The sequence below is a fragment of the Rhincodon typus genome, chromosome 19 (assembly GCF_021869965.1).
Source record: "Rhincodon typus isolate 14 chromosome 19, sRhiTyp1.1, whole genome shotgun sequence".
Lineage (NCBI taxonomy): Eukaryota > Metazoa > Chordata > Chondrichthyes > Orectolobiformes > Rhincodontidae > Rhincodon > Rhincodon typus.
In genome coordinates this window covers 44,200,581-44,227,638 of record NC_063350.1, presented here as the reverse complement: position 1 = coordinate 44,227,638, position 27,058 = coordinate 44,200,581, and the positions used below count along the sequence as shown (strand labels likewise).

At 40.0% G+C, this 27,058-nt stretch overlaps 1 protein-coding gene across 5 annotated transcripts in view; it reads right to left on the bottom strand.

Annotated features, from left to right (window-relative positions):
• LOC109915737 (protein-glutamine gamma-glutamyltransferase 2-like) overlaps positions 1-25,209 on the bottom strand; it is a 48,570-nt gene extending 23,361 nt beyond the window's left edge. For all 5 annotated transcript variants that reach the window (XM_048608435.1, XM_020515408.2, XM_048608432.1 and 2 more), the window contains exons 1-9: positions 25,124-25,209; positions 17,973-18,167; positions 14,666-14,908; positions 7,700-7,818; positions 7,374-7,502; positions 5,810-5,987; positions 4,963-5,098; positions 4,612-4,715; positions 3,436-3,678 (exon numbers count right to left, since the gene is read on the bottom strand). In XM_048608435.1, coding sequence (XP_048464392.1) covers positions 3,436-3,678; positions 4,612-4,715; positions 4,963-5,098; positions 5,810-5,987; positions 7,374-7,502; positions 7,700-7,818; positions 14,666-14,908; positions 17,973-18,167; positions 25,124-25,133 — 1,357 coding nt within the window. In that variant the 5' untranslated portion in view covers positions 25,134-25,209. The remainder of the gene's footprint in view (positions 1-3,435; positions 3,679-4,611; positions 4,716-4,962; positions 5,099-5,809; positions 5,988-7,373; positions 7,503-7,699; positions 7,819-14,665; positions 14,909-17,972; positions 18,168-25,123) is intronic.
• Positions 25,210-27,058: the final 1,849 nt, after the last annotated feature.

Here is a 27,058-nt window from a genome sequence, read left to right as displayed (position 1 = left end):
GCTGTGTTCATCCAGCTCCACACTTTGTTATCTCATTTTAGTTTTCTGTTGTCTGAAGGTCTGGGTTGTTCTTATTTTAACCAAGTCAGAAAGTCATTTTGAATAGTAAGTTAAAAAAAACATAATTTCTAAGAAATCATGTGACTTTAGGTAAAGGAGCATCAAACAGAGAAATATAGAAACTAGGTGTACGAATAGTCCTTGCGGCCCTTTTAGCCTGCTCCACTATTCAATATGTTCATGGTTAATCCTCTATCTCAATGCCATACTCCAACTTTCTCCCATAAATGCTGATGCCTTTAAACTCTAAAAATCTAACCAGATCTTGAATACGTTCAGTGAATTAGCCACCACAATCTTCTGTGATGGAGAATTCCATTGGTTCACTACTCTTTGAGTAAAGAAATCATTGCTTATCTCAGTCCGAAATGATCTATCCTGGATCCTGAGACTGTGTCACGTGGTTCTAGATTCCCCAACCAAAGAAAGTAACCACCTGGCATCTAGTCAGTCCAGCCCTGTTAGGATTTTATATGTTTCATTCAGATTCCCTCTCAAAATATTAATGTCTAATGAGTACTGGCTAATCTAACCAATCTCCCCTCATACAGCAGTCCTGTCATCCCTGTGAATCTCTGCTGCACTCCCTTTATAGAAAGTATATCATTAGGTAGAGACTCCAAAACAGCATACAAACTACAGTGTGGAGCTGGAGGAACACAGCAGGCCAGCTGACATCAGCTTTCCTGCTCCTCTGATGTTACCTGGCCTGCTGTGTTCCTCCAGCTCCACACTGTGTTATCTCTGACTCCAGCATCGGCAGTTCTTACTATCTCTGATACAATACTACGGATGTATTCTCACCAAGACCCTTTATAACTAATAAAATGGCACAGTGTCTCACTGGCTAGCAAGGGTGGCACAGTGTACCAATGATTAGCACTGCTACCTCACAGCACCAGGGACCCAGGTTTGATTCCACCCTCAGGCAACTGTCTGTGTGGAATTTGCACATTCTCCCTGCGTCTGCAGGGGTTTCCTCTGGGTGCTCTGGTTTCCATTCACAGTCGCAATGATGTGCAGGCTAGGTGGATTAGCCATGGCAAATGCAGGGTTACCCAGATAGGGTGGGTCTGGGTGGGATGCTCTTTGGAGGGTTGATCTGGACTCAGTGGGCTGAATGGCCTGATTTCACTCTGTAGGGATTCTATGATTCCTCACTTCTCAGCTCAAATCCTGTTGCAACGAAGGCCAATACACCATTTGCCTTCCAAACTGCTCACTGCACCTGCCTGACTATTTTCCTTGACTGGTGTACAAGTACACCTAGATCCCTTCATCCACATTCCAATATGTCACCATTTAAACAATACCCTTCCTTTCTGTTTTTTTACACCAAAGTGTATAACTTCATATTTAGTACTGCATCTGCCATATTTTTGTCCACTCACTTGACTTGTCTAAATCACCTTGAAGCTTCTCTGCACCCTCTTCACAACTCACATTCCCATCCAGTTTTGTGTTGTCAGCAAACGAAACGCAAACTCGAAACAGTAGCTTGCTCTCTCTCCATGGATGCTGTCTGACCTGCTGTCATCTCTAGCATTTGTTGCTTTCAATAACATCCTGGTAAATCTCCTTTGCACTCTTTCTGGTGCAGTTACATCCCTCCTGTAATGTAGATTGCAGAATTGTACACAATACTCTAGAGTGCAGCCTGACCAATGTTTTATACAGTTACAAAATAACCTTCCTGCTCTTAAACTCAATGCCTCGACTAATAAAGACACAGAGACAAAGATGGCCCTTCACTGAGATTTGGGTGTTTGTATACCAATTGTTGGGTTGAATTTTTCTTCCTGATATTAGTAAAGAGATTATTCTAAATCTTGCATGAAATAACTTTGTTCATGTTTTCATTTGCATAATAAACTGTAATGTGCTTTTCTTAAAAATGCATGGCAGCCTTTTGTGACTAGGTTCAGTGAATAACCTCCATGTAAGCAAAGAGAAAAAAAAACACATGTTTTATCAAGCCAGGTCTCACTCAGAATTGTCCAGTAGAACCAATCAGCTGGGTTCATAACAACTGTCTAACTCCAATGAGTAGGCCACTACCCAAAACCTAGACTGAAGGAAAAAACAAATACAATGTTACTATGAAACTTGAATCCTAACCAAAAAATTATCATGGAAGATATCATTTATCCTTGATTAATATTGATCCAATCATATCTAAAAAGTGTCTTTTCAATTCAGGATGAAACAGATACTAATTAGATTTCAATTCCTGTAATTATTAATAAGATAAGATCAGATTTTTGACACAATCTATATATACTCCTAGTCCACATGGGCAACTGTATATAGCTCTTTCTAGAATGAGGTGGTTTGATTTTGTCAAAGTTTTAATGAAAATAAATTAGAAATCCTGCATTTAAAGAATAACTGCTGTAATAAAGAGATTGATTCAACCACAAACATTTTGCTCTGCCAGAACTTATATAATGATGAGGATTGAACTAGATGGAAGAGAGGCTGAAACATATCTGCTACTGAAAGTAAGTTTTATCAAGTTACAAAGCAAACAAAATACTGAGCTAGAATACCAATATAGTCCATCTTCGAGATAATCATCCTTAAATATGTAGAATACTCTGAATATACTGAACATTGAATAATGCATTCAGTTCTGGTCACCAAGAAACAAAATGACTGTTCAAGCCCTGGAAGCTTTTCAGAGAAGATAACAAGGTTGATCGAACATGTCAGAGAAATTAATAATGAAGATAGGTTCATAAAATTTATGTTCTTCAATACAGTTTTGAAACCTAAGTGTAAAAGACACTTATGTCGGGAGCACAAAGGATTAATTCTGAAACCATTTTAAGTTAAACTATGATTACTGAAAAAAAGTACAAATATGCAGACTGGTAAAAGATATGTTCCGAGCAATTAAGAGGTATATCTTCACAAAATGCCAGAAACCAGAAATTGTCTTTGAATAAACTAGTGAAGCAAAGTCACAAGTTGCTCCATGAAATGTAAGATACAGTCATGGTAGGGAAGGGCTTGGTGGTGAGGGGTGATGGGGGAAAGATCAATGTGTAATTATAGGTTTCTTTTTTTCCTCATGTATACTTTGTAACATTTCTGATCAATGAAGGGCTTTAGCCAAGAATTATTGCAGTGACTCCTACCTAATTTGCATCAATTATATTGCAATGAAAATTCCACCACAATGTTTTAAATTCAATTGACAGCCTTAGGATTTCCCCACACTTCAAAGTGCCATGCACAATCAGTGAGGCATGTGAGCATGGTTTTTCAGTTATTGAGTCGATCCTACAATTTAATACGTATAATAACAAGTGTTGACTTCAACAAAGCAGCTATTTGCTTCATTTATTCTAACAACAGGCTTTATTTTATTACCTTCAGGGTATTTGTAATTTTCTGTGATATCCTCACGGTCATCGCTGCCAACACACTTGGTGCTGATGTACTGGCCAACAAGTCTTGTATTAGAGTCAATTTTCATCTTTTTCCCCTTTTTAGAATAGACCCAAGTCTCACAATCTGCATTGACTTCAGCAAATATGAAAGGAACATCGTAGCATATGTCTGTCTCCCCCTCTTTGATGGCTTTCACTGGGGCTGGCCCACAGCAGAATACTCCTGGTAAACAAAAATGATCCTGAATATTTGTTACTGTAATTTGGAGAGTGGTGTTGGTTTATTTCAATGTTACATTTTATCTGTAAACTGCTGTTACTCTAAACCATACAGAAATTAATAGAGTGAATATAACTTTGCACTGAGGTGTCATGTCATGACAGTGTAAAGTAAATCATTCTTAGGTTGTATGGAATCTAAACAATAATTAAGGGAGACAATGGCCTCTTAATCCAGATACCCAGGTAATGTTCTGGGGACCGGGGTTCAAATCTACCATGGCAGATGATGAAATTCGAATTCAATGAAAAATCAATCTGGAACCAAGACTATAGTGGTGACAATAAAACCATTGCCGATTGTCAGAAAAACCGATTTGGTTCACTAAAGTTTTTTAGGGAAAGAAACTGTCATCCTTACCTGTTCTGGCCTACATGTGACTCCAGACCCACAGCAATGTGTTTGACTCTCTATTGCCCTCTGGGCAATTAGAGATGGGCAATAAAATGATGGTCTAGCCAGCAATACCCTCATCCCGTGGATGAACAAAAAATAATTGACAACAGTCAGCAACCTTCTGTCTCACACTCCTAAAGTTAAAATTACACCCCATTTATTCAACTGTTGTCCGTTATCTGACTATCGGTATTTATTTTCAATGTGTGTTTTGGCTTTTTAACTGTATGATACAACTGAGTGGCTGGATAGGCCAGTTCAGAGAGCAATTAAGAGTGAACCACATTGTTGTGGGTCTGGAGTTACATGTAATCCAGATTAGGTAAGGATGGCAGATTTCTTTCCTAAAAGATATTAGTGAACGAAATAGTATTATTTTTCAACAGTGACAATGGCTTTACTATAACCATTATGCCAGCATTTTTTTTCTTTATTATGCAATTAAGACTGTAATCATCATTTGTTTATTTGTATCTGGACCTTCACTTTTCTCCTGTGGCGTTGGGTCAAGTGCCTGCCATCCATCATTACCAGTTCTCAAATCGTATCTTGCCATCCAAGATTCTACCCAAACATGGAAATTCCTGAAATACAACAACATATAGGACTCTTCAGTCAGAGTACTCAAATTTCTACGGAAAAAAATAAACCTATTGAGCAAAAGGTACATATTGTATTTGTTAAATAATTGGAAGCCTGATTAATGATTTTCTTGCCAGTAACAATTTCAGTTTGGATGAATTTTTCAACAGGCAAAAATATCTTAACATGGGTTGATACTTTAGAATCACAACATTTTAAAGGCACAGTACAGTTACAGTTTTAACTCACCATATACTATCTTCTGATTTGCCCAGTTCCATTCCTTCTTCATCATACTCACTCTCAATGATTAAGTTTCCATTGGTGTCATGAGCAGATTCAAAGTTTGTAACAACACGGGTTGGAATTCCTAAGCACCTCAGAACTAAAGAAAGGAAAAGTGATTAATTTATTTTGAACGTTATTCCATTTTCATGACAGTGACAGCATAAGGATCTCACAAAATTCAATTTAGTCCATAATTTTAAATTGTAATTTCAGATGATGTTTGTAGTAATATTTTCATGATTTAAGAATACGTTTTTTATATTCAGAAACAGAGCGGTCAGGTTTTATTCTTGGAAAGCTGATACTATTTACATAGAATGTCTTATGGAATTGACCGACACAAGGAATGTTTGAAGCAAACAGCATTGACATCTTTTGAGAGACATTTGAGGCAAACATGTAGGGGGAGAGACATGAGGTCAGAGTGGGAAATGGTTGTTGGAGTGGGAGGATATGCTGTATAGACAGGAATAGTTGGATCATGGATCATTTTGTCCTGTTGGTTCTATATAATTAAATAAAATGAGTCACTTTCATCAAAAAAATGAACAAATCGCACAAGGGAGGGAGGGAAAGGCATTTAAGTGAAATGCTCATTGATTCTAATGGCAATATTGTTTTGATTTGTTCCATAAAATATGGGACTAATTGAACCTGTTAACTTAGAATCTATATAAATATAGATTGAAATTATGCAAAGTCATATATATTTGGATTAAAACATACTTCAAATATATAAGAGAATATTTAAATGCACACTCTTTTTGGTTTCAATGTCATTTCCACGTGAAAACCAAATTGTGCCTACCTGTGCAGGCTACAGCTGCAAACACCCAACACTGCCCATAGCAAACCGGCTGACAGCCACTGTGGTTCCACTGACGAAGAATGGCAACACTTCCATTCCATTTCCCTGGATACACTCCATCAGTATATGGATCATCCCATTTGCCAAAGAGTACTCCATTATCATCATTACAATTTATCTGAAAGGTTAAGACTGAAATGTTGTGCTGGCTTTGTTATGGAGTTGTGACAATTTTGAGAAGAAAAATACACCAATGGGTCAATGTGATAATTTACAACCATTTGTTGAACTGAACTACTTAAAGCATCACTCATTTTCTGGTACTGAAATATTTTCAGTCTTTTGCAGTGAATTAAAAGACTATCCTTGCTCTCAGCATAACTTCAGCAAAATGTCAAGGCTTGAGGTGACAATCAATGTGGTTCAAGCTTTTAATTGAATCTGTGACATTGACAGCCATTGTACATGAAGATGAACTCCAGAGGTGAAATCGATCAGGTAACCCACAAATAGCCAAATGAAAAAAAAATGAAGAAGACTGTAAAGCTATTCAACACATTGGGTAGAATCTTATTAAGGCCTGAATGCCATGGGCTATGGCATGAAATGTGGCAGAATCACATGTGAAGTCCAGCAAGGTCTATCTCAATCTTTTAAGCAAGTCCCAGGTATCAAGGTAAGGATCCAATCACCAGGACTGTGACATCTCATATTTGTGAAACACTCATGGTCCTCATGGTATCTCTCTGCACTGATCTACATTGCAACTAGTATTGAAAGGCAACTCTGCCGCAAGTTCACAGGGACAGGCACCCATCTCACGGATTAGACCATGCTGCAATTTAGCACTGCATGCTTACTCTCTTAGCACTTGTTTAGATGCGTACCTGCATGCTTGCAGCGTGCATGCTTTGCCTTACTCTGTCTTGCCACACTATACCATGCCTGTTAGCATGTTGGCACTTCAGCCAGAGCTTAAAGACTACCTGTACTGCTGTACTGATGTCCTGTTTTGTGCAGACACACTGCCCATCATGTGTTGGGTAGAGTGGGAGGTCATTTCCTGTACAGCACAGTGTCCCACAAGCAGCGTAGTTTTGTGGCTGTGATGCCATTATGTTGCTGGTGAGGGCAATGCCAGATTGCCAATATTGTCTAGCAGCACAGTAGCCTTTTAAAAGTTATACCAAGGATGCCAGTATTTCAGCAAATATCCAGTAGGTAGCGAACCGCGGTGGAACTGTGCCAAGTAAGATGAGTGATGGGCTAGAATCAGCGGGGGGTGGGCAACATAGGACAAATAGGTAGTTAATAAGATGAGTTTGGTAAGATACAATGAGAATCTCACTAGACATCATGGTAAGAAACCTTCCAAAAGGCTCAACAAATCTGATTCAATCAACAAATGTAAGCTTCAGTCCATTGTCATAAATAATCTAAGCTCATAAAAGCTTGAGCAGTCAGCAGTAGCATACTTAGTCTTCTGGAATACATTATTAGGTCATGCTTTGAAATGGTACACTGTTGTTCATTAAGACTACTAACTTTGTAGTCCTGTTCTTACCATAGCAGACACTATTCTACAGATGTAAACAGGTGAACTTCTGCGTGCACAATCTTTCGCTGGGTTTTTCAGATGTTTGTGACTATTGTCTAGTAACTTAAGGCAGATGTCTAAAATATCTTCTTCAAACTAGAAAACAGATTAAAAAATTGTTTTGTGTCATGAACACTGCTTAAAAGAATTAGCTTTATGATATGTAATATTCATGAACAATTCTTCGGAAAAGAGTACGGTGAGCAAGCAACTAGGAGATAAGGGAAAAAAAACAGTTGGAGCTTTGTTATTAAAGACAACTTAATAGCAAATGTTCTCAGTTTTACAAAGACCTGTCCAAAGTTCCATGGCAGATGTTGAATGTATTCAGTGCAACCCGTGAAGATAATTCCTTGCTCATTTAGCACATACTCGTTTAGCTGCGCAGCATCATTCATAAAGACTTCATCCTCTAAAAGAAAAGGAAAGTGCAAGAATTACAAAAGCTACGACTTGTGGGCTGTAGAAGATTTGAACAGGATCTCCTTAATGCCAGAGATCTTCATAGCTGGCTAAGTCCTTCTGCTCATCATACATCTTAAGGCGCAACAATAGAAGGAGCTAGCAAGTCATTTTTAATATTCAGATCAGTAAATCATTTTAAGGATGCACTGCTTCTATGAAGAAAATACTTGATTGTTTACTTCATATATGTTTCATGCAAAAAAACTAAATGTCATGCTTTTCTCAAGCTGAAGGTTAAGTTCCAGAGTTGAAATTACAAGGGGCATAATGGTGCACTGTGCATGGCATTTACTTATCATTTCCAATGTTTATCATGCCACATTCTCGATGATAAATGATGGATGCTGAAGTGGGACCTGTAATTATTTGGTCCCTGACTATGTGCATGCAAATTAAAAAGAAATCAAACAGTAAGGGAAACTTCTGTGTGCTGACATTTCAGTACAACTGGGGCATTGAAGACATTTAGAGTTTGTATTTTGCTATTGATTGTGTGTTTATCTCTGGATATGTTAGAATTTGGAACATAATTCACACAACAGCAGTGATAATTATTCAACACAAATTGTAATCTCTAGAAGGTCAACTAATAATCAAATTCAAATCACCATGGCTGTGTACGTTGTTTTGCATACAATAGCCTTCTTAAAGATTCACTACTTAGAAGACCAAGGGCAGCAGATACATGATAACACTACTACCTGCAAAATCAGTTTCAAGTCATACATTCTCCTGACTTGAACCCATATTGCCCCTTCTTCCCTGTCACAGGATCAAATTCCTAGAAGTCTCTCCCTAATGGTACTATGGGTGTGCCTGCCCCATGTACTGAAGCAATTCAAAAAGGCAGCTCATTCTCACTTCCTCTCATGGGCAATAAATGCTGACCTAGACAACGATGTCCACATATCATGAACAAATTTTTTAAATCTGTTCACTGTCAATGGACCAGATCTTGCTGTAAAAATAATGTGTTCACACACACTCACACACACACACACACACAAATATGTAAATCAGGAGATTAACAGATACACTGTGAGTGTGTGACTTGCATAGCTCCATAACTTGCTGGTGGCTTGATGCCACCCAGCTCTTGGATTAGACCTCTTGCATCACAAGACTGTTTGCTTGATCTCTTCATGCTCACTAACCTTGAGTCTACCTGGATGGTCATGGTTATGCCTTGTCTTGCCTTTTTGAACTTAACAATGGCCCCACCCTACCCCCTTCCACACCACATCCAGCCAGAGCTACCAATCTCATTTAATTCTGCATTGCCTTGTCTTGCCATTTTGCTTTTCCTTTATTCATTCATGGGATGAGGGCGTCACTGCCAGGCAGCATTTATTGCCCATCTCTAATTCCCAGAGGCCAATGTCCCTAAAGGATATTAGTGAACCAGACGGGTTTTTTTTTCCCAACAACCAACCATGGATTCATGGTCATCATTAAACTCTTAATTCCAGATAATTATTGAATTAAAGTTCCACCATCTGCCATGGCGGGATTTGAACCCGGGCCCCCAGAACATTAGAGACAACAAGGTGCAGGGCTGGATGAACACAGCAGGCCAAGCAGCATCATAGGAGCAGAGAGGCTGACGTTTCGGGCCGAGACCCTTCATCAGAAAAGGGGGAGGGGAAGGGGGTTCTGAAATAAATAGGGAGAGAGTGGGAGGCGGATAGAAGATGGATAGAGGAGAGGATAGGTGGAGAGGAAACAAACAGGTCGAAGAGGCGGGGATGGAGCCAGTAAAGGTGAGTGTAGGTGGGGAGTTAGGAAGGGGATAGGTCAGTCCAGGGAGGACGGACAGGTCAAGGGGGCGGGATGAGGTTGGTCGGTAGGAGATGGAGGTGCGGCTTGAGGTGGGAGGAGGGGATAGGTGGCAGGAAGAACAGGTTAGGGAGGCAGGGACGAGCTGGACTGGTTTTGGGATGCGGTAGGGGGAGGGGAGATTTTGAAACTTGTGAAATCCACATTGATACCATTGGGCTGCAGGGTTCCCAAGCGGAATATGAGTTGCTGTTCCTGCAACCTTCGGGTGGCATCGTTGTGGCACTGCAGGAGACCCAGGATGGACATGTCGTCTGAGGAATGGGAGGGGGAGTTGAAATGGTTCGCGACTGGGAGGTGCAGTTGTTTATTGCGAACCGAGCGTAGGTGCTCTGCAAAGCGGTCCCCGAGCCTCCGCTTGGTTTCCCCAATGTAGAGGAAGCCACACCGGGTACAGCGGACACAGTATACCAAATTGGCAGATGTGCAGGTGAACATCTGCTTGATGTGGAAAGTCTTCTTGGGGCCTGGGATGGGGGTGAGGGAGGAGGTATGAGTCTCTGGGCTAACATTAGGCCATTACCTTCCTCTTGTGTGCAGACTTAAGGCCAAGATACTTGTCATGGTTGTCAGCAGTCCTTAGTCAAGTGCAAGAAGACAGCCTTCAGTCAGGAGATCCTGGCACAATAATTCAAGTGCAGTCTCTGATATTGATTCCAAGGTTTGCACACAGTCACGTGGGGCTGTCAGGGTCAGTATTCTCCCCTTAAAGAGGGTGAGGCGCTGAATGTCAGACAGCCCACTGCCCACCATGCCTATTTCTGCCCCATTTCTCCTGGATTTAGAGAAAGAATGAGAGATTGAGCAAGATGAACGTGGATGGCACAGCTGTTTGTGCTGAAGATGTAGGGAAAACAATGGTAAGGGAGTGTTCTCAAGTGAGTGAGTAGGCAGCACAGGTGCTATTTAGGATTAGAAAGCAGATGGTCTGAGGTGGGTGAGAGACAGTGAGGGTAAATATTGTATGTAATTCTGAGAGAGATAGAACATCGGTAGAATTTGGTGGGTGGTGAGTGCAGTAACAGAGGTAGAGTGAGCTTGAGGTAGCACTCATAAAACAGAGGATGTCATTGACCTTCTTCCTTTATTGCTGGGCATTCCTCAGACAGCTGAGATTTCAATTACACAGGTGGAACCTCGGACCAAGCTGGCAGTGTCTGTAAGCATGGCATCCTCTGCTGGTCCTAAGGGAAGCGATCAATCCTGTCTGCACCTCCTCATTCATCAGCATCTCCAGGTACCTATCCACAGAGTGGGGTGTGAGTTTCTCCTTTATTTGCCACACCCCAAGCAAATATCAGAGCCATGCAGGGCAGCTCTGGACTAACAGTGTTTATTCAGGTACACAACAGCCTTTTAAAGATGCTATAGCTGCCAGGGATACCAGCCTATTCCCAGATATCCTCATAGAGGTGAATTCTTCTAGGCAGAACAAGATGGTAGAATCCAGATAGCATTGGGCAAGAGGGGCACCATAGAGGCATGGTAGATAATTAATGAGATGGGCTTGGAACAACGCAGCAAGAAATCTCACCAAGTCCCACGCAGAAAGACATTCCTTAAAACGTGATGAAATTGACACTTAGTGAAAGTATTGTAAGATTCGAGTGTTTGTGTCATTCTCACTACTGCCTTCCCGAATATTTTTGTGTCTCTGCAAACTTGGCTATAGTATAACAAATTCATTCACCCAATAATTTAAATTATAATTTATGGTGGCATCAGCATTGAGCCTTTTTGTACTCTACTAGTTACAGGATTGATCCTGAAAATATCACATTTAACCCAACTCTTTGCCTTCTATCAGTTGGACAATCCTCTAGCCGTGCTAATATACTACATCCCAACAGTACAGGTTCTTATCCTATTAAGTAACATTATGTGTGATGTTTTAAGAAATGCCTTTTAGAAATGCAAATATACTACATCTACTAGCTCCCCTTTATCTGTTCTGCTTGTTACCTTCTCAAAGAATTCTAGTAAATTTTTCAGACATTATTTCCCCTTTATTAGGCCACATTGACTCTGTTTCATGATATTAAGTATTTCTAAAAATTCCGATATTACATCCTTTGTAGCAATATAACATTTTCCCAATGACAAGTAACCAGCTAACGGGCCTATGCTTACCTTTCTTTCTCTCTCTCTGCTCTTGATTAAGGGTTTTACATGGGCAGTTCTCTAATCCTCTGGAACTTCTCCAGAAACTACAGGTTCTTGAATGATCACTACCAGTGCATTCATTATCTCTGCAATAACTTCCTCTAATATTCTAGGATGCAATCTATCAGATCCAGTGGACATATCAGCCTTCAGCCCCATTAGTTTCCCTAATATTTTTTTCTCTGGTGACAGTCATTGTATCTACTCCCTCCCCATCTGTTTCCCCTTGATTTAGCATTACTGGAATGCTATTAGTGTCCTCTACCATGAAGACTGATGTAAAGCATCAATTCATCTCCTCTGCCATTTCCTGGTTCCCCATTATTACTTTTTAAGCCTCATTCTTTAATGGACCTATATTCACTGTGGCTACTTTCTTCCTTTCAACACGTTTAAAGAGCTCTTGCAGTCTATTTTGATATTATTTGCTCATTTTCCCTCATGCTTTATTTTCTCCCTCCTTTTTTCCTCTCTCTCTTTCTCACAGTCCTCTGGCTTATCACTAATCTTTGCTACATTGTGTGTGTTTTTTTTTTCAGTTCAATACTATCCTTAACTTTCTTGGTTGACCATGGCTGTTTTGTCCATTTCCAAGAAATCATCTTCCTGAGTGGGATATATCTTTGCTGCAAGTCCTGAACTATTTGCCGTTGAACATAGATCATAGAATCCCTACAGTGTGGAAACAGGCCCTTCGGCCCAATAAGTCCACACCGAACCACAGAGAATCCCACCCAGACCCATCCTTCTGTAACCCACCTAATCTACGCATCCCTGAACACTGTGGGCAATTTACCATGGCCAATCTACCTAACCTGCACATCTTTGGACTGTGGGAGGAAACCGGAGCACCCAGACAAAACGCACACATACATGGGGAGAACATGCAAACTCCACACAGACAGTTGCCCGAGGGTGGAATTGAACCTGGGTCCCTGGTGCTGTGAGGCAGCAGTACTAACCACTGTGCCACCGTGCCACCCTAAACATCAATTGTATTTTCTGCTAAACTCCTTTCCCAGTTCAATCCAGCTCACTGCCCTCGTTTTTTTTTGTAATTGTAGGTATTTAAGTTTAGCACAGTTGTTTCCAAGACAGTGTTTTTCTTACTTTATTTTCTCCGTTTTTCTCCCAAAATTTATCCAATCTTCCTTTGCTTCTCTTTATTCCTCTTTCTGTACTGGATTTGACTCTGATTTATGTTCCTCAATGGTCTTCCGTTTATTTCTCATCCTTAAATGTCATTGCATAATACGATATACTTTTAGTCCCATTGGTTACTGAGGTCTAAAATGGTCTGTTACCCTGACCACTGCAGAAAATTAAAGCCCAGACACATTTTGAGTGAGGGATGAAGGAGAAGCTAACTAATTGCAAACATCACGTGATACCCACTCTGATTAGAATTGGACCCATGTATTTATCTTTTCTATACAAGTAAGGACAGTCTTTTTTTTTATATGAGGTCCCACTCTCTGGAATAGTGAATTAATGTAATTTAGCATAAACCATGAGTAAACGTCATGGAGGAGATGATATAATCTTCCTCTAACTTAACTTAAAAAGCAAGACAACTGTAAGGAAGTTAGGAATGATCTAAATGGCCAAGTGCCCTGTGACCATGATCCCCAACTGTAATATGCAGCCTTTGCAACTTTACCTGTGTTGGTTTGTCACTCTAGCTAGTAATAAACAAAGACTTTGCATTTAGAAACATTCTATCAGCACAGAGACGATGGACCCAATATTTATTGGGGCTGGCTTCCACATTAGGGATACAGTTCTGGTCAAAATGTCTGGCTAGCCAGCATTAAAACTGAAGGAGAGAAAAGATCTGAGCTATATACTAAAATAAAATAAACAACTGCAGAAGCTGAAGAATTGAAACAAAGAAGAAATTGCTGCAGAAACTCAGCAGGTTTGGCAGCCATCTGTGAAGAGAAAGTAGAGTTAAAGTTTTGATTCGAAGGATCAAAGCATTACCCAGCAACTATGCCCCACTTCCACTCCCTTTACTGTGTCAGTTAAAACCTCCTGAGTTCAGGCTTGAAATTTTTATTTAAATTTTGGTATCACACCTGATCTACAGCTACAACTAGAGGTAACCAGCTCCAAGCTCTTGAACAGCATTTATCTGCCTGTACATTATGATTGCATGGACTCTTTTGAGCCAGTACCTTCAGTAGAAACTGGACAAGGTTAATAAGCATAGTTATTCCATCATTATCTTTGAGTTAAAAAAAGAGTCAAATATTTATATATAATACTTGGAAAAGAATCTACTCTGTTTTGAAGCTCCATATAAGTCGTAACTGTGTGTGTCATACACCACTTTTACTGGTATTTCCTTCTGGAATACATGTACTGACAATCAGCCAAGTACAAGGTACAATTGTGTCATGTGGATAGAAGGCATCATGATCACAAAGTTATCAGAAATCAATCTAAATTTCAAATTTCTTTAGACTTTCATATCTAAGTTTCAAAACAAGTTCAATTTAAGACTCCATGCACCAGTAAATAAACTTTCCTGAGAACATATAGCACTTATTCTTACATTTTCATATTGTATTTGTACAAACTAGAGTCTAGAATATCTAGAATAAAGCAACTTTTTATTCAAGTGACATTCAAGAAAATGTCACAAAGTCCTATTACTATCTTTAAAGCTTCAAGGAGAGTGCATCAAAAATTAGTATCTCCTCAAAGTAATAGCCTTCTGTTTAATCTGTATTATGGTTCTAACTGAGTAAATACAGGAAATCATTTGAATTGAATGTTAGAAGCAACGGTACCTGAGCACCATGGATTGAAAAGTACGACAAACTCCCCAAGTGGATAGATAAGAGTCTGATCCACAGTTACTTTCTGCAGGGCTAAGGTGTGACAACCAATCTTAGCATTTGGTGCTGTGCTTATAATTAGTGACAAACTGATCCTGGACGAGGAGACAACAACTGTACTCCATCTCTTTTTGTTTATTGTGTCCGATGGCGGAAACAGGATTTTAGTTCCTGAAGTCTCTGAAGGGTTAGTCCCTAAAACAAAGGAACAGAAATGAATTAATTAATTCTAAAGCTATTTAAACTGATTTTTAACCAATAATCAAAATTAGTGACCTTTAATGGAAGCACAATTTCTAGAACAGACATTAACTACTTGACTATCTTTCTCTCAGACAAACAATTAAAAATTAGCTACAAGGGTCAAACGATAGTTCTCTTAGACAATTATCTCATTTAGAATGATCCAAAATGCAGCTGAGGAGAACTACAAAGAGGTGTGGCTGTTGAATGTGTGCCATGTTTTTAAGAGACGTTTAAGGAAGCCATGTGCTAATGTTGTGACTCTGCTTGTCAATTGTCTGCTTTGGATTCGCAAGCTGCACAAACAGAAATCAGTTGTTTTGCTATAATATCTGGTTTGTAACTCAAGTGTTTTACTGTTTCAAACAAACTAATTCACAGATTCAATCAATCAATCCCTTCTTAGATCATTATCATTAGCACGAGACTGGCCCTTACATATATGGTCACCACAACTATCTGAATCTTTGAAAGTGTGCTTTCACTGCTTGGGTAGGTCTTCACAACTTCAAGTGCTGCACTCCGGTGATCAATTCTACAGCCTCAACTTTCCACTGTATGCATACTAATGGAGAAATAGAAAGCTTAGATGTATTCAAGTTTGAAATGGCACTAAATTGTGTGAGAAGAAGCAGAACAGTACAAAAGGACAGAAACAGGTTAAATATGTAGACTGCACTATGGCAAATGGAGGTCAATTTCGGAAAGTGAGGTCATCCACTTTAAACCTGTGAAATAAATTGAATATTTTCTTAATGATGAAAGACTAGAAGATGTGGAGGAGACACTAACTCCACATATTAGAGACCTCAATAGGGGATAAAAACTACTAATGTCTGTTGCACAGTTACAGAAGTTAATTTTACGGCCTATTGGAATGTTGACTCTAAATTAAAGGATGCTGAAATAAGGAAGTGTGGAAGTGATGTTTTACTTGTACAGAGCCTTTGTCAAATGCCATCTTGCAATACCGGCAGCGCTGGTGAAGCATCAATTTATTGATGATCCTTTGAGAAGCTGGTGATTACCCTTACTTAAACTGATGTATGTAGCAGTTTGATCTCACCTGGATCCTGGGCATAATGTCCACCTATATCTACTTGCAATAATGTGGCCCCATTGGATACAGTTGAACTGCAAAGAAAGGAGGAGCAGATAGACATAGGGTTCCTCAGCCCAACGTTTCTCACAGGCTTAGTTCCAATTACATACTGGAAATGATTACTTGTTTATCCCTAATTTCGCATCCTGTTTATAATCACCTGAAGACAGTAGATAAAGAATGCCTGCTTCATGACCTTTGGGCCTTCTGTGTGCTCAAATCTCATGTGGCACATTAATTATTTCCATCAGCGCCATATTTTCCATACCATGCTTTCTAATTATATGGCTGAAGAAATCCACCAGGCATCAGTAGTCTTTTATCCCCTACTGAGGTCTCTAATATGTGGAATTAATGGCCGCAATGATTCCATGTATGATTGCATGGTCTTAATGGGGTATATGATGAGGGGGATGGGGTAGTCTCGATGGGCCTTAAGACGTTTTTGGAATCTTCTTTTCTAATGCTTAGTTTTCAACTTGATGATAATGTCCTTTTCGGATAAGCTTTTCTCCTCGCTCTGTAATGTTCATTTTTTTCACCCTTGACAGGGGAGTAGTTTCAATCTGCAAAAGAAGTCAGGTGACCCTCAGATGGCCTTTTTTTGCAACATTTTGTGTCCAGTTTTTAAAATTTAAATGTTAATTTAAAATTCAGAATTTACGGAGGCAGGGCATAGATTTGTTTGTTTGAACTTTTATGCATTGCCTAAAAGAGTTTAAAGCATTTATTAACTAAGATGTCTAAAATTGCAATGATTTTCTGTGACTCCAGACCCACAGCAAATCTTGCTACAAGAATCCGAAGGGGATTTTTTGATTCATTCATGGGATGTGGGCATCACTAACCAGGCCAGCACATCATGGTCCATCCCTAATTGCCCAGAAGGCAGTTAAGTGTCAACCACATTGCTGTGGGTCTGGAGTCACATATAAGCCAGTCCAGGTAAGGATGGTAGTTTCCTTCCCTAAAGGACATTAGTGAACCAGATGAGTTTTTCCAACAATCGACAATGGTTTCATGATCACCATTAGACTCCTAATTTCAGATATTTGATAGGGTGGTACTGAATACATGTTTATTCTCATGTAGAAATGTAAACTGGAGGTGGGGGGGCATAGTTTAAAAATAGTAATAGTAATAGTAAGATGGAGATGAGGAGGAATTTCTTCTCTTAGAAAGTCATTAAGCTTTAAATTCTTATCTACAGAAGCAATATAAGTTAGGCCAGAATATATATTCAAGACTAACTAAGATTTTTGATTGACGAGGGAGTCAAGAATTATGAAAAACAGGCAGAAAAGTGGAGATAAAGCAAAATTCAGATCAATCAATAAATGATGGAAGATGTTCAATGGGCTGAATGGCCTATTCCTATTCCTATTCCTATTTCTAATGATCTAATGTCCAAGTCCAGTTAATGGAGTCGACTCCACTAACATGCTTGCAAGTGTTTGTTTAAATTTCACTGCCTTCAAATCAGAATGCTTAACTGCCAGAAAAGTAATTGCAAGCAAGCAACTAAACCACAAAATCTGATAACATTCTACTCAGACAGGATGCTGCAAAAGCAGTTGGCCATAATGTTGAAAATAAGGGGAAGCTACTGTATTTTATCTCAACTTTTTGCCCACTTTCAATATCCTGTCTGCTACTTCCTGTCTGGCCAACGGTAATTGCAAAAACTTAAAAAAAAAAGCATGTGAACATTTCATAACGAAAATTGCAATTCAACCATCAACTCATGTGACCCTTCAGTCATGCAAACCAATCAAAGAGATTGGCGGTACAAACACACACTAAAATCAGTTATTAGAGAAGTAAAAGAACAATGTTTTTTTTTTAAATTCCCTTTTTCAATTATCATTAATAGATACTCTGTGAAGTTTCCCGACATCATTGCAAAGTGATTACCTGTTTGAGCAACAAGTTTAAATTTGTCATTGTCTGGATCATATTGATTCCTGTTAAATTGCACTGTGATCTCGAAGGGCTGTCCACGCCTGACTATCAGTCGCTTGGTGCTGATCTCAGCAGTTCGGTGATCTCGGTTATTCTTCTCACAATGCAAGTCAATGTAACTCACATCTTGCATGATATGGTCTGCACCTTGAAGAAAGGGAAGATGTGTTAGGTGTTGAGAATTTGCAGCAATCAGGACTCCCCTAATGAGGACGTAACCAATTTTCTATTTTGTTAGAGTAGCAAAGGAAACTCATTCAAACGTATTAAGTTTTTATTCAACAATATAATTTAATGTAATTTCACCCACGGGGACTTTTATCTCATTTTTGTTTAAGTAAAATGATGAATGATATTCGTACATCTGAAGCTATCCTTCAAAATTATTGAAGAGTTAATGGTACATCAATTAAACACTGTACTTACATAATGACATTTAAATGCAGGACGGCAGTGATTGTAACAAGGTCAGCCAGATGAATAGGAGTTCCCTGATTGAGGCTTTTAACCTGAGAGATACCTGGCTTACAGTTAAAAAGAGGAGTGTCAGACATTCTGACACTCTGTGAGCTGGCTCTGAGGGAGCTGGGCCAATGACAATGACTTTCCATGTGTAAATGAAGGGTGACTTGGTGACGAGATACCAGCCTCAGTGGAGTTATTTCAATGGCAACGAGAGTAAAACACAGTCCTGAAGAAACTGGCTCGCAACAATCGTCTTTGAGATGGGATAAGAATTTCTGGCATCATGCCGTTATTTGGGAAGTTTGACTCATTCAACCATGTCGTTGAAGACTAGGCCCAGTACGTGGAAAGAATGCAATATTTTTTTCCCAGGCAAATGATATTGGGGCAGATGAAAAGCAATGACTAATTTTCCTGACAGCTTGTGGATCAGCAACTTTTTCAGTTATTAGGAGCTTAAGTTTCCCTGAAGCATCAGATACTAAAACCTTTCAGTTGATGGATTTAGTTAAGAAATATTACAAAACCAAGCCTCTTCTAATTCTGAGATGTTATCGTTTTTACTCAGCAATTCAAGAACCAGAAGAATCCGTATTGGGATTTTTGACTAGGTTAAGATGACAGGCAAAGGAATGTGAATTTCATTTAATCTTTAATGAGATGCTGAGAGACCATTTGGTATGTGCGATTAATGATGTAACCATGCAAAAGTGCTTACCAGCTGAAGCCCAACTGGACTTCAAACAGCACTACTACTGGCTTTATCATTGAAACATGCGGCAAATAGAATATATGAGTTGCAGGGTACTCTGAGGAACTGGACACCCTCGCCAGTCTGATTGAGCTTCGGGAGCACCACTTAAGTGAAGGAAATTCCATAGCCTCACTCAGGACATATCTTGAACAGAAGGACTCTAGGCTGGCAAAACCCCAACACAAAGCCAAGCCTCTGCCAAACAGTTAAAATTTTCTTCTGGATCCGGGTTGGCAAGCCATTGTAGTCACTGCCAACACGTAGACTCGAGAGAGTAAAAGAGTCCCACTAGAGCCAAACTGAGTAAGAGAACTCATAAGCCGGTATCCAGGAGACTGCACACTCTGAAAAGTTCACCCTACATCTGGTCTAGAACAGTTAAATTGCTTAGCAACATCCAAATTAGAATCAATCAAATAAACATCTGGTTAAATGGTCATCCAGTTCTAATGGAGGTCGATACCAGCACAGCTGTTTCAGTGATCACACAACCAGTTTTTAACAAAATTTGCTATGGACTCCAAGCCTTAAGTTTGTGCAAGACCTTGGCTAGACTGAGAACCTATACCGGGGAACCTTTACTGAGTAAGGGTGCTACTTTTGTTCCGGTCTCTTCTGAGAAGTAGCTGGTTCAGTTACCACTGATTATAGTAAAAGGCTCAGGCCCAAGCCTGATGGATTGAAATTGATTGAGAGAGATTCACCTAGATTGGCTCAACGTTTCTCGATTAGAAAATAGCTGTCCGAGTGAAGTCCTAATAAAATATGTAGAAGTTTTTCAAGAAGGTCTAGGAACTATCAAAGGAGCCAAGACCACCTTGCATGCTGACCAGGAAGCAATTCCACAATACTGCAAGTCCCATACAGTGCCATTTGCCTTACAGGGAAAAGTAGAGGCAGAAATCAGAAGGCTGGAAAGTGAAGTAATCTTCAAACCAGCACAGTTTTCGCTCCATTCGTACAGATTGTCAATGCCCAACAGGTGGTTCATCTTTGTGGGGATTTTAAATAAATGGTAAACTGTTTCTCACAACTAGATAAATACCCAGGCCCTTGCATAGAGGACTCATACTCACGGGGCCTGTACTTCACAAAGATGGGCATGAGCCTTGTCTACTTGCAATTACGCAGGGGGCCCGTGCTTCACAAAGATGTATGTGAGCCTTGTGTACTTGCAATTGTGGTTAGATAAGGTTTCCAGATGTATGCTACAATTGAATACCCATAAGGGCTTGTGCCGATATATGAGACTGCTATTTGGGGTATCTTCAGCAGATGACAACATAGACACATTGATCAGGCAATGGCCAGTGTGTCAAAAATTAGGGCCAGCAGCTCCCCCACATTCATGGGAATGGCCAAGTAAGCCCCGAACTCAGTTACATGTGGACTATACAGGTCCTTTCATTGGTTCATTAAAAATGTTCTTAGTTATTGCAGACACCCACTCAAAGTGCATAGAGTTCATTCATCAAACACAGGAACAACAACAGAAAAACTGCGCATTAGTGTTGCTCACAGATAAAGAGCAATCATATACCAGCAGGGAATTTGACTACTTCCAAAAGTCAAATGGGATTCGACATATAAGGACAGCTCCATACCATCCATCGTCCAATGGTCTGGTGGAAAAAGCAGTCCAAATGTTGAAGGCAGGCTTAAAGAAACAGCCTATAGCTTCACTAGGTATCAAATTGTCCCAGTCCCTATTTGATTATGGGACCACCCCTCATGCAACTACAGGGATAGCTCCAGCAGAGTGCCAATGGGGAGAAGACTCTACACCAGGTTAAATCTGATCTTCCCGAACCTTGGTGGGAGGGTGAAACTGCATCAGGAACGCCAATGCCAGACACAGTTTGGTGTAAGATCACTGGAAATGGGCCTGCATGGGTAAGAGGCTTGGTTGACACGAGGTCAAGACCAGTGATGTGTAGAGTTCAGATAGGTGTGACAGTCCTGAACAAGCACATGGAGCATATGATAGGTCTGGGTTGGAAAGTAAAAGCACAGGAAGGAGAATTCTAAGGAGAGACATTGCATGATATTATAAATGGACTGAAGTATTCTGGAAGGCAGGAGCACAATGGCTGAACATGCAACTATCAATGCCACATGGCATGGAATGGGATGTGATCTGTACTCTTGTATTGGAAGTGCAGACAGTCTCACTTGTATAACACCAAAGGACATCACTACATTGAGGAGAAGTGGGTTTATGCAAAGTTTTAAGAAAATGTTTAATGTTTTGAAATAATCAAGACTTTGTTTTTATTACTTATGATATGGTGCATCAATGACAAGGCCATCATTTATTTCTTGCCCTAAATTCCTTTAACAAATTAAAGTATTATTGTGTGCCTGGAATCAAATGTAGATCAGACTGGGTATAAAGATTTTATTCCCTATTTATGTGTCTGTCATTACAGAAACTAGCTTTTTATTCCAGATGTAATTATTAAACAAATTTACATTCCTCAGCTGCCATGATGGGACTTAAACTCATGTGTGGAGATCATTGCCAGTTCAGTAACATAGCAACAGTGTTACTCTGCAAACTGGAGGAACTTGCAGAGGGTAGACTAATGAATTAGAGCAGCCTAACTTTGAAGTGCTGAAGACATGAATTAGAGCTACAACAGCTTCAGAGAGAGAGAAGGGCAGATCATTGTTGATATTGCAAGGCCAGAGAAAGCTATTTTCATATTGAGTAAATGTGACTCATGTCACCCGAACAATATCAGGCTGGTTTCATGCCCAGGCTCGTTAGGCAAAATTGCATTGTTGACCAAGATAGCCTTGATACTAAATGTTGGGCAGCCATTTTACTCGGTCTTTGATGAATTGAGCACCAACCTATCTCTTCATGAGGAAGGGGCACCTGGATTGAGGACAAAGTGCCTCATTCCCCCAGCACCTTGTTTTTGGTACTGAGTACCAATGGCTAGAGTGTTGGAGTGCAGATCTGTGAGTATATCCAGTGGATACTGAGACTGCAGGACCTGCCTCTCCATGCCAAACTGCCAATGTGTCAATAGAGGCATTCTGATGATCACATGCCTGAGGTAGCAGGGTCCCAATGACTGCGCTGCAGCCCTGTAATCTTAGTGTCAGGTTGCCCAGTGTCAACAAGCCTGCCCACTGCTCTTGTACCTGCTTGTATGGTGTCTCTTATTGCCAACAAATGAAGACCTCTCCTGTTCCAGGCTGAGAAGATGCCTGATTTTCTGTCCATTGTCCACTGCGTGCCAGTAGTGTTGGCAATTTCTTCCTCAACCAACTGTGGAAACATGGCAATGATGTGCTCACCAGAATGTGCTCTTGACTGTAGTCTGGAGAAAATACCACTGAGGTGTCACCGAGCAGTGGGGGCTGCAGGGGGCAGCTTTGTTAGTGAAGCCTCTGAGGCCTCATTACTCTTTTCCTCAGAGTTGGAAGAGAGTATGCCTTGAGGGATGGTCCCCTTGATTGCACCTATCATGGACATCCTGCCAGAGACAAGAAGAGAAAGTGTCCTGGTCAAATGGTAAAATCTGTGGCATGATAATAATAAATTCGCAGTGGCTTTGAGGGAGACTAGCACAACCATAAGCAATGGTTCTTACTTGGCTGGCAGGACATGGAGATTTTAGCATCACCACAGGACAATCCCAGACTTCACCTACACAGGTCAAGATTCTCTCCTTTAGGGTGTGAGGAGACAAACATCCAACACCCCTTCACCTCCAATGGCTCCTTTTGCCCTGTTATAGGCTGTGTCCTCCTGAAAGGAGGCAGAGGAAGGGATTGAGTGAGGTGCAAGTGGGTGGGCCAGCTATTAATGCTGGTACAAGTTGGGGGAAAGTAGTGAGGTGTCTTGAGTGAGAGAGTAGGCAGCACAGAAAGCATGCAGAGCTAGCAGTGTGGGGAGTTTTGGGTGGCTGAAAATGAGTGGTGAGTGAAGATGTTACATGTGATTGTGAGAGTGGCAGACCATGACCCTTGGTGCACTAGCAGAGACATAGTGACAATGAGGTAGCAGACAGAAGTTGGTGATACTTACCCTCATGTAGCACAGGAAGTCATTGGCCTTCTTTCAGCACTGTTTGGTCTTTCTCTGCACCGTGCAGACCCTCACGAAAGCAAGTAGCAATGTTGGATCAGGCTGGCAGGCTGTGGTTTTGAGGCCTCCTCTGAGGAAAGAAGATGTCCCTCCTCTGCAACTCCCCATCCACCAAATTTCTGTCCACAAATCAGGGCACCAATCTCACCTTCTCTGTCATGTCCAGGGCACATATCTGCAACTGCGTAGGGCACCTCCAGACTGCCAATGCTTGACTAGGTACACAATGGCCTTTTACATATGGTGCCAGCACTAGGAATGCTGGTATATCCTGGAACAGTGTGGCAATGGTGAGTACTTCCAACTACAATGATTGAGAAAATCCAGCTAACATCAGATGAGAGGGATACCATAAGGCAGCGGTAAATGATTAATGAGGTGGGATTGGGATTCCCACATGAGAAAACTCATCAGGCCTCACAGAGAGAAGCCCTTTATGAGACATCAGCTAGAAATTTAGCTGAAATATAGAAAGATCCAGCCCAGTTTCGATAGCTCTCTGAAAAGGCCCATATGCAGAAATGGTAGTGGTATTTACAGGGGAGTATTTGTTAACAGGAAAGGTCCAGCAAGTGAGAGCACACAACTTAACGAAATGAGGAATTCATTCTCATACATTTTGCTAATATCACGGCTCCCACTGAGTCGAAATAAAAACTGTTAAATTATTTGTAGGAAACAGATTTAAATATATGAACAGCTGCCTCAACTCTAATGGTGACCTAGGGCTGTGATTTCTTTTGATGATACATTCCTTTTCCACCCATTTTGGAAATGGGGATATGTTGCCCTATGTCCATGCCATAATGTCACAAATAGGACTTCTGAGTTCCTCCACCTATAGAAAATTTTTTATCCCGTAATAGTTTATGATTTGTGACGCTGCGTTTTTGGAAATTTTATGTGTGAAACTGTTGGATCAAAACTATCTTTTCTCTGAATCCAGTTGCTGATACAAATGAGGTAAATTCAAAACACCAATAGTCCACCTAAATTCCAGAAATGCTTCCAGTGGACCCAGAATGGCAGGAACGTAACTGCACCTCTAACATTTTTCAGCCTCGATTTAGAATCACATCAGCAATACATATCGAAACATGAAACCAGATCCCAATGTGAAAGGGTGGGGATCAAAAAGAAAGTGAGAACTTTAACTTCATTTTTTGACTTTATAAAAGTAATGGTTATATAATCCTTTCACAAATGAAAAGAATAATAATCTTGGAAACCTACAGGACCAAAAGAACAGGGAGAGGTCATTTAATTTCTCAATCCAACCATTAAATGAGATCCTGTTTGAACTGAGATTTAACACCAGACATCTGCCCTTGCCCTATTTTCCTTATTATCTTCACTATCCAAAAGCTATGAATCAGAGTTCTCAAAATTAACTGTTAATCTAGCATTACTCGCCATTTGTGTACGTGTTATTTTTAATTGACTGGAAGATCTAATTTTTAATCTGTGCTAAAGTCCATGATGATATACATGTCATTTTTCAGTTTCGATTTAATGCTTTTCTTCCTGTCTTAACTGTATAGTATCTTACATCTTTGCCTCCTTACTTGTTTCTATGAGTTGCTAAGTTCAATGCATAAAAACAAACAGCAGACAAACAAAAGAGCCCGATTCAACGCAGATTGACCGCCTCCAAATACCACTCCTAAAGTTTGTTGAAATCTGATTGAATTAGGAAGATTAAACAGAGAATAGTCAGTTAATACAAGAAAAAGGAAATCAGAGAAAGGGAATCAAAACAAATAATCCTGCATTTTCACTCACTGCTCGCCATGGTTTGTAATGGTAAATATCCTCTCCCTGGCCCTCTGTCTTTCTCTTTCACGCCCACTTTTGTGTGCAAATTTATTTTTTTTATTTTCACAGCGTAATAACTGACGCACAGTAACAGTCTGCATAAATTTACCACTTTGTTTAAACTCCACATCACAATGGAGGTACAGAATGTATGCCATTAAAGGTGTACTGTCTTTTTAGAAATTTATACTCACAAATACCCAAGGAAATTATTAAATTTTCTGCCAGTGTAATTATACTGTAATTTCTTTATACATTGTCATAATGATTAAAATGACAAATATTAATTTTGTTGTTACCAAAAGGACGAATTTGTCACAACACTTGTTCTCAGTGAAAAGCAATACCACCTTAAGTACAGACACTGCTTCCTGTTCCATGAGCTACTTTAAGAAAACCACACCACAGCATACCACATGAAACATTTGCAAACATAGTACACAAATTTAACAGCGTTTCCATTGTCGGTGTTTATAAAAAGACTAAGAAGTCTTCTTTTCCAAAACATCTCTTGGGAATTAATTTTTACCTGATTAGAACACAATTGCCAAAAGATAACAGTTTGTAACTTGTTATAGCATGAGGATTCTGGAATAACATCAGCAGATTGTTGGCTTGAGGTTAAAAAATTTGAATTCAGTTTGGTTCAGAACTGTTCTAGCCTAATCTCTTACCAAGAATTATAGGAATAATCAAGAAAATATTAAACCCATGTAAGTATTTAGCCCTGAAATAGGAGTACAGATGTCCAAACTTATATCTTCATTAAAAAAGGCAATAAATTCTGCTAGTTGGTCAACATGAAAGTTAAAGTCATCTCCATTGAACCTATATCATTGAATGTCAGTTGTACTAACATTGAACATTTTTTTAAATGGGTTAACATTGAAATAACCTAGTAAAAGACATCGAGCCTTCATACAGTAATAATTAATGAGCTTTATTTCAAGATAAAGGCCATGAATGTGTTTGGGTGTTATTACACAATAGATGTTGTTCAGGAGTAGTTCTAACATTTGAATAAAGTCAGCCATGTGGAAACAGATATGAAAATCATCCCACAAGTTCTTTCAGTCGCTGTTTGTAAGAATTAGGAAGCCAGCACATTGCACTGTTTTGTTTAATTCACCTGTGGGATGGGGGTATTGCTGGCTGGGCCAGCATTTATTGTCCATTCCTAATTACCACTGAGAAGGTGGTGCTGAGCTACCTTCTTGAATTGTTACAGTCCACATACAATATGAACAGCTTTGGAGATTCACCTGCATCCTTGACAATAGGTATGAGTTCATTTATTTGGCAAATGCAAATCCCTGCAGACAAGAGATATTTGTTTATCTCCATGTGATTATTCTGCCATTTAGTCCAGAGAGAGGATTCTTCTCATAATGGGCAGCGTTGGTTATGACTCTCCACAAGTGCATAATGGGCTTGGACTGAGGCCGAGTAGTAGAGATTAGCTATGTAGGGCCCTGGCCTGTCTTGGATATGCATAATAAAGATAATGGCAGTCCAAAGACTGTCATCCAATAGTCAGCGGTTTGTCACAAGGAATCTGTCGTGAAGTATTCTGTGCTTCCCATTCCTTGATCCATACAGAACATGGCAATATCACATTCCTGTTCACTGGAATCTCCTTTCTACAAAGTTCTGAACTCAAGCACACATTCCCTGATGAATGCTTTGCCAGTGCTCTGGACAATTTGCCCTCCAATCTCCGGAAGGGATTTGTTATTTGGCTACATCGGAAAGTAATTAACCTAGCTGCTATGACCTGGAGGTGTTTGGAGTGGGGAGGAGTTATATAGTCACGTGCACATGATCCCCTGTTGAGTTGCCAGGAGTGTTTTAATGTTGGTGTTTTCTGTGGTTTCTAAGTAACCAATTGTGAAGAGGCCAGTT